This window comes from Boleophthalmus pectinirostris, unplaced genomic scaffold (assembly GCF_026225935.1).
Source record: "Boleophthalmus pectinirostris isolate CB_2022bp ecotype Guang Dong unplaced genomic scaffold, ASM2622593v1 HiC_scaffold_17, whole genome shotgun sequence".
In the NCBI taxonomy this organism is placed as follows: domain Eukaryota; kingdom Metazoa; phylum Chordata; class Actinopteri; order Gobiiformes; family Gobiidae; genus Boleophthalmus; species Boleophthalmus pectinirostris.
This window is the reverse complement of record NW_026571115.1, coordinates 27222558-27232765: the sequence shown is the minus strand read 5'-3', so window position 1 is coordinate 27232765 and position 10208 is coordinate 27222558. Positions and strand designations below refer to the sequence as shown.

At 41.1% G+C, this 10208-nt stretch overlaps 1 protein-coding gene across 1 annotated transcript in view; it reads left to right on the top strand.

Annotated features, from left to right (window-relative positions):
* nptx1l (neuronal pentraxin 1 like) overlaps positions 1-9121 on the top strand; it is a 24328-nt gene extending 15207 nt beyond the window's left edge. Inside the window, 4 exon segments of the mRNA XM_055152769.1 lie at positions 1-74; positions 77-211; positions 4969-5148; positions 8900-9121. Of these exon segments, the coding sequence (XP_055008744.1) occupies positions 1-74; positions 77-211; positions 4969-5148; positions 8900-9121 (611 nt within the window).
* Positions 9122-10208: the final 1087 nt, after the last annotated feature.

Genomic DNA, 10208 nt, shown 5'->3' with positions numbered 1-10208 from the left:
TGACGTTCCCTCTGCGCACGAACTACATGTACGCCAAAGTGAAGCGCAGCCTGCCCGAGATGTACGCCCTCACCGTGTCTGCATGTGGCTCAAGTCCAACGCGTCTCCGGGAGTGGGCACCCCGCTGTCCTACGCCGTGCCCGGGCAGGCCAACGAGCTGGTGCTCATCGAGTGGGGCAACAATCCAATGGAGCTGCTCATCAATGACAAGGTGAGAGAGTGAAGTCCAAAAGAATCTTGTTTTCTTGTGAGTTTTAAACCATGTTAGAATGTTGTTGCCTCCTCAGAAACAGACCTGGACCTGTGTTTTGTCCTTTATTATTAGTCTGTCTACATCTCCAAACCTTAAAATGCTTTGCTTCACCTTGTGATGTCATGTAGTGGTAGTTTTTACGTTAACAGCAGACATTTTTATCTTTTGTTTAGTGGAATCCCGAAAATGATCCAAAAGATCCTAGTGATTCTAGTCCCTGTTCTGCTACTGAGTCAGATCTGTGGTTTAGTCTGGTTTAGTTCTGGTTTAATCCTGGGTTAATTCTGGTTTAGATCTGGTTTAGTTCTGGTTTAGTCCTGGTTTAGTCCTGATTTAATCCTTGGTTAATTCTGGTTTAGTTATGGTGTAGTCCTGGTTTAATTCTGGTTTAGTTCTAGTGTAGTCCTGGTTTAGTCCCGGTTTAGTTCTGGTTTAGTCCTGGTTTAATCTTGGTTTAGTTCTGGTTTAGTCCTGGTTTAATCTTGGTTTAGTTCTGGTTTAGTCCTGGTTTAATCCTGGGTTAATTCTGGTTTAGATCTGGTTTAGTTCTGGTTTAATCTTGGTTTAGTTCTGGTTTAATCCTGGGTTAATTCTGATTTAGTTCTGGTTTAGTCCTGATTTAATCCTGGGTTAATTCTGGTTTAGATCTGGTTTAGTTCTGGTTTAATCGTGGTTTAGTTCTGGTGTAGTCCTGGTTTAATCTTGATTTAGTCCTGGTTTAGTCCTGCTTTAGTTCTGGTTTAGTCCTGGTTTAGTTCTGGTTTAGTCCTGATTTAATCCTGGGTTAATTCTAATTTAGATCTGATTTAGTCCTGGTTTAATCTTGGTTTAGTTCTGATTTTGTTCTGGTTTAGTCCTGGTTTAGTTCTGTTTAGTCCTGGTTTAATCTTGGTTTAGTTCTGGTTTAGTCCTGATTTAGTCCTGGTTTAGTCCTGCTTTAGTTCTGGTTTAGTCCTGGTTTAGTTCTGGTTTAGTCCTGATTTAATCCTGGGTTAATTCTAATTTAGATCTGATTTAGTCCTGGTTTAATCTTGGTTTAGTTCTGATTTTGTTCTGGTTTAGTCCTGGTTTAGTTCTGTTTAGTCCTGGTTTAATCTTGGTTTAGTTCTGATTATTCTGTTTAGTCCTGGTTTAATCTTGGTTTAGTTCTGATTTTGTTCTGGTTTAGTCCTGGTGTAGTATCATCTTTTCTTTTACCTTTTGTTCAATAGATATTGTCGATTTCGTGGCTTAAATGATCCACATGATTCTAGTGAAGGTGTATGGAGTTTAAAAACCCAGTGGAGCACTTTCTGTATTACCACATGACAACACACTTGAGACTTGAGAGAACTCAGCCTAAATCTGCAGGGTCGGTGTGTTAAACATGTGTGAATGAAACAAAACACAACTCCGGGTCTGTTTGTGATGAGGAAACAACACAACACAGATCAGAAAATAGTCTAATATTGGCCCTTTAATAGAAACAACAACACCTGCTTCTTTACGTCAGAGTCTTCGTCATCACAATAAGAGTTGCTCTGCCAAACCTCCAGCTCCTCCTGCGTGAGCTGCACTGAACCAAAGTGAGCAGCACATTTTTCTTCACTGTTGCCAAAATGTCAAAACGACGACACTGAATCCTTTGTGTAGTTACAGTCATGAATATGAAGCACGATTATTATTATTACTGACATTTTCTTCCCCCTTTCCACCAAATGTTCTGCAGAGAGACTAGAGAACTGCAGAAAACTGTCCAAATAAAAACAAAATTAAAGTTGTAGTGCAGTAAATGGGAAGCTCCTTATGGATAAAACATGGCACAGAGGTCTCCAGGATGAATAGCTGGTCACCAAGGTCAATTAAAATACAATCAATCAATGAAACTGCCCAGGGACTGCAGATGGAAATTAACTCTGCTGCTACAACCTGGTACAAAGCACCTCTCCTGTTAAGGTTAATGAAGATTGTGCGCTGTCCCTGTCTCGTTAAATAAATAAATGAAACTACCGTATTTTTCACACTATAGGGCGCACTCATAAACCTCCAACCACATCAAAAAAGACCACAATCCAGAGCGCCCTATACACGAATCCACTCAGGTGTCCCAGCACGACTTCAGTAAACTACAAACACGCACGGAGCAGACAGCGAAAAACACCCACAGCCACACTCATCACTCCACACGGACGAGGAACGGAACGGACGAAAGAACCGAAAAAGCGAGCGCAATGTGCCACTTCTAGCCACGACTGAACAACTGAGTCACTGCGAACACGCCGACAATCCAGCGGTCCCAGACAGCACCCTCCCTACACGCCACAACTGAACCAAGCCCAGAGTCACCGTGAACGCGCCAAACAAAGTCCCACTGACCCATCCAACTGTTGTGTTTCGTTTAATGCGGCTTATAGTCCGGTTTATTTGTGAAAAAAGTTCAAAAATAGACCATTTAATGTAGGGCCGGGTATCATTAAGAAGTTGACGATACGATACATACCTCGATACACAGGTCACGATACGATATATACCTCGATACTAGGGATGGGCATGATTAATCGATAATTGATCATTAAGAATTTCATCGATTACGTTAATTTTAATCGACAAACCGAATGTAGGTTGCTGTGCGTAGCGTGACCAAACAGGGGTCATACATGTGTCTCTTTCTGTACTCAGAAGGAGCGAGACACAAACAGTCGGTCAGTCTGCAGCGTACCGAAGCACAAATGTGTATTTAACGATGATTTGTACAAGAAATTCCACACTTTCCGTTGCGTTCGGGACAAGTGTGAGTCCATGTGCACAGTGGATAAAGCAGCACATATGTTTCGGTGTCCAGTGGGAAAAAGTTTTACCAGGTGAGAGTCGCGCAATGTCGATGACGAGTCCCACCTCCACCCCCCGTACGGTGTCCTGGTTTTGACAAATGCAAATATGGTCACACTAACCTGTATTCCACTGAGTCATGTCTTTTAATCCAACAGAAGTTGACCGCATCAGCGACACAAGAGCTAAAGTTTTATCTTCGCTGAGTTTATGCAAATTAGCGATGCGGTTTTAAGTTTCTTTTCTGTGAGAGTTGCGCAAAACTGAATTAAACACATAATAATGTCAAACGGGCTGATGTGGCTCTAGAGTCGTTATGTTTATATGTCGTAAAGTTGAATTTATTTATGCAGATTAGTGCAGATAGTAATAATAATGATGATCATTTTAATATAAAAACGTTAATGATTAATCGATAATCGATCGTTAATTCTTCCGACGATCGATTAAGAAAATTTCATCGAGTGCCCATCCCTACTCGATACAGTGCACTTTCGATTCGATATGATATTTTCAAATTGATTCGATACGGTTCAATAAAAAAATAAAGGCTAAATCGTGGCTGTGATACTAAAAGTCTTTGTTAAATCACTTCTTGTGCAAAGTTCATATGAAACAAACGTTTTAATCATCAAAACAGTAAAAATGTCAAATGTGTTGCATAAATGAGTTTCCTTTCACTCCACAAGCAACAAAACTGTAGCTCTGTAACAAAATAATTTACTAAAAAACACCTAAAAAAACTCTTGGTGATATATCGATACAGCAGCCCACGATATTGATACTGTATCATCACATTAAACGATACGATATATCAATATTCCGATATTTTTGCACACCCCTAATTTAATGCACCTTATAATCCAGAGCGCCTAAATAAAAATAACGGTAAAGTGTATTTTTGTTGTGGACAGTAAACAGAAACAGTATAAAAGTAGAAATAATAGTAGGAATAATAGTGATAATAATAACAGTAATAATAATTAATAAAAAGAAATGCCTTTAGGGTTATGTTTTTTGAGATTGTGACATATGGTGAAAGATGATGAGGGGAACTGATGATGGTGAAAATAAATATTAGTTTGAGTATAGGGACTAATACATTTAAAAAATTATAATAAAAAAAAAAAAAAAAAAGGGAAGGAAGAGAGACAAAAGGAACTTCAATTATAAATTGGCCGCAGTGTATCAATGTTCGGGAGCCTAGCGGTGTATTTATGTTGCACTATCACATTTATATTGTTTTGACTTTGTGTTGGTGTGGGCGGTTGGGGGGAAATGGGGGGGCTTTTTTGTATTTGTTGTGGTGTTGTGGTTGTTGCTTTATGTTTTTGTTTTTATGTTGAATATTGCAATTGTTAAACGTTGATGTTTGTTTTGTTTTTTTGAATGTTATGTTCTGCTGTCTTTAATAAAAAAAAAAAAAAAAAAAAAAAAAAAAAAAAAAACAGTATAAAAGTGAAGAGCAGTTACAACAACTCTGTGCTGAGAGGTGATCGTGTTTAACACAGTGACCATTGAAACACATCTGTCTCCATTTTATGAATGAAACAAATAACCCTAACAGTTCTGTGGCTGCGTTAAACATGTGGCTGATGTGGGACAAAAGACAAGATTTGCACATTACTTTTCATTTGACGTCACTGATTTCAGAACTCTTTGCTTTTCTCTTCTCCGTGAGTCACATGAAGGAAGAGCTCGTCACTTTTAAGCTCTTGCTCCTGTGAGTGCTCTGAGCCAATTCAATTTCCAATGAAAGAAAGTGGAGGAAATAAAAATCAAATTTTCTTCCAAAACAAATCGATTTAAACTAAAAATGTGATTAGTCGATTTTTTCCCTTCCCTCACTCACATCAAAAGATACTGAGAACTCGTCTTTTAACTTCATACTTCATGTTGTTTCCCAGGTGGCCAAACTGCCCTTCCTGATCAACGACGGGAAGTGGCACCACATCTGCGTGACCTGGACCACCCGCGACGGAGTGTGGGAGGCCTTCCAGGACGGAGTGAAGAGAGGGAGCGGGGAGAACCTGGCCCCCTACCACCCCATCAAACCCCAGGGCCTCCTCATCCTGGGCCAGGAGCAGGTGAGGACGGGACACTGCTTCACAACGAGTTCAACCAGGACAGTATAATATATCAGACGCGTCATTACACAGGTTTTACCAAGTCCTTTTTTTGTTTCTACTGTGGAAATTTACTATTTACAATCTAAAAACTCAACTCTAAATGACATGTTTATAATTTATCAGTCGTTGTGAGTTATTTATTTTAAATTGATACTTTTTCTTTTTCCAAGGGCCTTATTTTGCCTTATTTAATTTTAATATCACAGTACTTGACATCTATATTGCTTATTTGACTTTGTTCATTATTGTGCAGCCTTAATTTACCATTTACCAAGGTTTCAAAGCAAGGGCACAAAGGCAGAGAAGTGAGGCACAGTGAATGTCTAGGACTCTATAAAGGTATATTATGTAACTTTTCCAGTGGGGGTGGGTGGGAGTTTACCATGTTATTGCTTTAGTGAAATATTCCACAGTTTGGTATTTACTTATAAATACTTATCTAACATGTATTTATACTGTATTAAAACTGTGGAACTTTCTGGGTGAAGCAATAACATCTTCATGGAAACAAGCAGGCAGCAGATCCTCCACCAGAAAGGTTACGTAATGCACCTTTAATTGGAAAATATTTCAGTTTGAACCCATGTTTTAGTATCAGAGAGAAAGAGAGAGATACTTTATTGATCTCAAGGGGAAACATACTGCACTTCTCAGTCGCCTTTACGTCTCAATCAAATGTCCACGAGCCGTTTAAAGGTTGTATGGAGGATTTTTTTTTGTTTCAAGTTGTCAATGATAGCATTATAGAGATGCAGTAGCCTTGTAATTATGATGACCAAAAAAAAGAGAATAAAAATTCATCAACTCTGGACGTGGTGGGGCTAAACATTTGCCAATAGATAACGACACTGCCTCGTTATCTGTTAGCTGACAGGCTGTCAATCAATCTCCCTACGTTTCTAGCGTAACTGACTTGCCTGCGCCGCCGGTACGTGGTTTACGTACGCCTGTCACGCAGTCCACAGACGCAAGACGCACAGACGCTGTTTACTCCACCAACGCAACAGTTCTTAGCGGCTTTTTTTGACCTATATCTTCCTCGCAGTTAGCACAAAGTTTGTTGCAATGGCAGACAAGAATCCAGGAGCAGTTCGCCGCAAAAGAAAGTCCGTTTTTGAGATTGCTGAAAGAAGAAGACAAGGGGAAAAGCAGCGACGCCAAACTAAGGTGATTCTTATAGATTCATTCCAGCGATGGCGCGACTGAAGCAGACGCAGGGTCTAAAGACTGACGCACTGGTCCACAAATTACTCCTGGACAGGTCACTTCTGCTTATTATGAAAACGTACTTTATTTCCAAGAGCTTAGTCAAACGTTTTTTCAGGACACGAAAGCGATATCCTATGTCTGAAAACGTCATTTTCAATGCAAAGAAAGAGTCCGCTTGCTGCTGCGTGTTGTAGCTAGTTCATTCGCACGGAATCTCCGCGCAACCTTCTCTGCACCCCTTTCCTACTCCTGTCCCCGCTGCCCGATCCGCTCTTCACCCTGCTCCTCACTTCTCTGGGCACGGAATCTCCGCGCACCGCTCCCCTCTCCTCTCTCCTCTCCTCTCTCCTCTCTCCTCTCTCCTCTCCCTGCTCCCTGCTCCTCGCTTCTTGTCTGTGCACGAAATGTCCGCGCACCCGCTCCCCCCGCTCCTCACTTCTCCGTCTTGCCTAACCAACACTGTAGTTAGTTGTTTACAAGTCATGTGCAGCACCGGCTGTAAACAAACCTGTTTCTGGCGTAAGGAGGAGGAGGGAGGAGGCGTTTCTACGTAGGAGCTGTAGGGGAGGGGGGGTGGTTTCACGCATGCGCAACATTTGAAAAAGGACAAACAGTCGCTGGATTTCTCGTTCCTTGGAAAATCCTCTATACAACCTTTAAGTAGAGATGCATCAATACGATACGAAACTAGGGTTAGGGTATCATTAAGAAGTTGTCAATACAATACATACCTCGATACATAGGCCACGATACGATACATATCTCGATACAGTGCACTTTCGATTCAATATGATATTTTTCAATATGACTCATTAAAAACTAAAGGCTAAATCATGGCTGTGATACTAAAAGTCTTTGTTAAACCATTTCTTGTGCAAAGTTCATATGAATTTTAATAATCAAAACAGTGAATATGTCAAATGTATTGCATAAATGAGTTTCTTTCCACTAAACAAGCAACAAAACTGTAGCACTGTAATGAAATAATTGAGTAAAATATAAAAAAATATATACTATTGGTGATATAGCGATATAGCGACCGCAAACAGTCCCCCCGTCCCGTACACCGCGCGGACAGTCCTTCCTTCCAAGTACGTCGTGCTGCCTGCGCAACAAAACCAGAACTCAACCAGAACTAAACCAGGACTAAACCAAGTCTAAAAACAGCTCAAAAACTAGGACTAAAACAGGATTTAGCCAGGATTTAACCATGCCGCCGGATCGCCCACCGCGCCTCTTCTCATACGCAGCCCAATTTCTTCCGCTTCTCTGTGTTTGATAGAGTTTAAAGGTTGTATAGAGGATTTTTTAAGGGAAGAGAAATACAGCCACAGTCCTTCTTCAAATGTTGTGCATGCCTGACACCATCTTCCTCCTCCACAGCTCCTCAGTAGAAACATCTCCTCCTGCCTCCTGACTCTAGAAATCACGTGCGTGTTCAGAATTACTCTTGAAGTGACCTGTGTAGAAAGAATTTAGTGACTGACACATCAGTTTTTAGGCCCTTCGGCTGCTTCAGTCACGCCATTACTGGAAGGAATCTCCAAGAATCACCCCAGTTTGGTTTTGCTCCTTTTCCCCTTCTCTTCATCTTTCAGCGACCTCAAAAACTGACTTTCTTTTGCGACAAACTGGTCGTGGATTCTCGTCCGCAATCGCAACAAACTTTGTGCGAATTGCGTAAAAGCTACAGCCTCTAAGAACCGCTGAATAAACCATGTAATCCCAGCGCGCCGATGAGTCAATTACACTAGAAACATAGGGAGTTTGATTGACAGCCTAACAGCCAATAGAAAATGAGGGAGCCTCGTTTTCTATTGGCTGATGTTTATCTGGCTTCACTACGTCCACAGTTGATGGATTTTCATTCTTTTTTTTTTTGGTCATTATAATTACAAAGCTGCTGTGTCTCTGTAATGGTATTTTAAACTTTCATTGACAGTTTGAAACAAAAAAAAAAATCCTCCATACAACCTTTAAGAAAGCAAAGGTTCCCATCATGCGGGACTTGTGGGCGGGCGCGGGAGAAAATATTGCAGATGCGGGCGGGAGCGGGACTGAAAATTACAATTCTTTACGGGAGCCGGGGACTCAAAATTCTGTCCCACGCAGACCTCTACCGTCAAATGCTTTCTCAGTATAGTATAGCGTTAAACCTTTCTATTTACATGGAGACTAAACCAGACCAAGTTACAGGTCAGATCTGTGGAGAGGTGACCCTGCAGTGTCTTGGCTGAGACTTTTATTGTTCAATCATTGCACTTCACATGATAACACATTAGGTATAGCTGTACAGATGAAATCACGAGCACTATCACACGCCTGATTTATTGTACCTCACCTTCATTTCAACATTTAATTAGATAAAGACTATTACAACATCAAAATCCATCAACCGTCCCAGCAAACTGACTGTGAATTAAATCACAGCGTCTATCTAACCATAATAAAGCAGATAAATGACGCTAGCACTGATTAAACCCATTTCTCTCCGCTACAGGACATGCTGGGTGGGGGTTTCGACGCCACCCAGGCTTTTGTGGGCGACCTGGCCAACCTGCACATCTGGGACCGCAAGTTAACCGTGGGCGAGATCTACAACCTGGCCACCTGCAGCAGCAAGGCCCAGATCGGCAACGTCTTCGCCTGGATGGAGACCAGCCTGGACATCTACGGCGGCGCCTCCAAGTGGACATTCGAAGCGTGCCGCCAGCTCAACTAAAACCCACACGGAGGACGAGAATTGAGATGATTTTTTTGCCCGTTTTCGCTGCTATCGCTACGACGAAGCAGTAAAACTCGAGATCCAGGTTGAAAACTGGATTTGGACGAGAGAGGTCGCTTAGCTTGACGGGTTTTGACGGGATTTGAAGTTGCGTAGAGGTGTTTTTGGCGCGCGTCGGGTAGTTCGGATTGGTTTGGGATCCGTACGAAGCGCGGTAAGGACTGCAGCGGACTATTCGGACATTACAGCGAAGCAAGGAGTTTGATTTTGACGATTTTAGAGGTCAACGGAAAGACTTTGAAGGATCTACAAACTGTTTCGAATGCTCGGTTTTGGCACTGTGATAGATGGAACGGAGGGTTTTGTGGCAGGAGCACGATTTCAGCACCAAAATGGACCATGTTGTGAACTCTTCTCACTATTCTTTTCTCAGCCACCACCTGCTTGATGTGATTTTGGGTAAAAAAAAAAAATCTAAAATAAAATGTGTAAAAGAAGATAGATCTATTGCCAACGTTTGAGCCTGAGTGCCTTGGGCTGTTTGAATCTCAGCACATTTTTTATCATTTGCTTTGTTTTGTGTAACTTGCTTTTCGGAGTTTGTTGTAGAGGTGGGCGGTGTTGACGGAAATACAAATACCGATTGATATTTTGGATAATTCAGATAACTGGACAACATTTCGATAACTATCAGGAAGTGCGAAAAAGCCATGCTAAAAGGTTCAATAGTATGCCAACTTGTTTTCATGTTATAATGTTGTTTACTCATCAAAACATACTTGAGTTTGGCTTTATTTTCATATGTTTGATTGATCTAGATCAGATATTTGTCAAACTCAAATTCACTGACATCTGACAATTTCAACAGCATCTGCATGTTTTCTCTTCTTTCGAGATATGTAATGTTAAACCTTTTCTTATTAAAATAAATGTTTAATAATAGTTTTGCTTAAACACTGAATCCAGAACAAGCACAATGTAAAATAATAACAAAATTTTAAATAAATAATGTCTCTATAGCTGATCTGTAGCCAGTGTCAGCTCTAATACATACTTTATAATGATCTCGTGGGCCAAATACAAT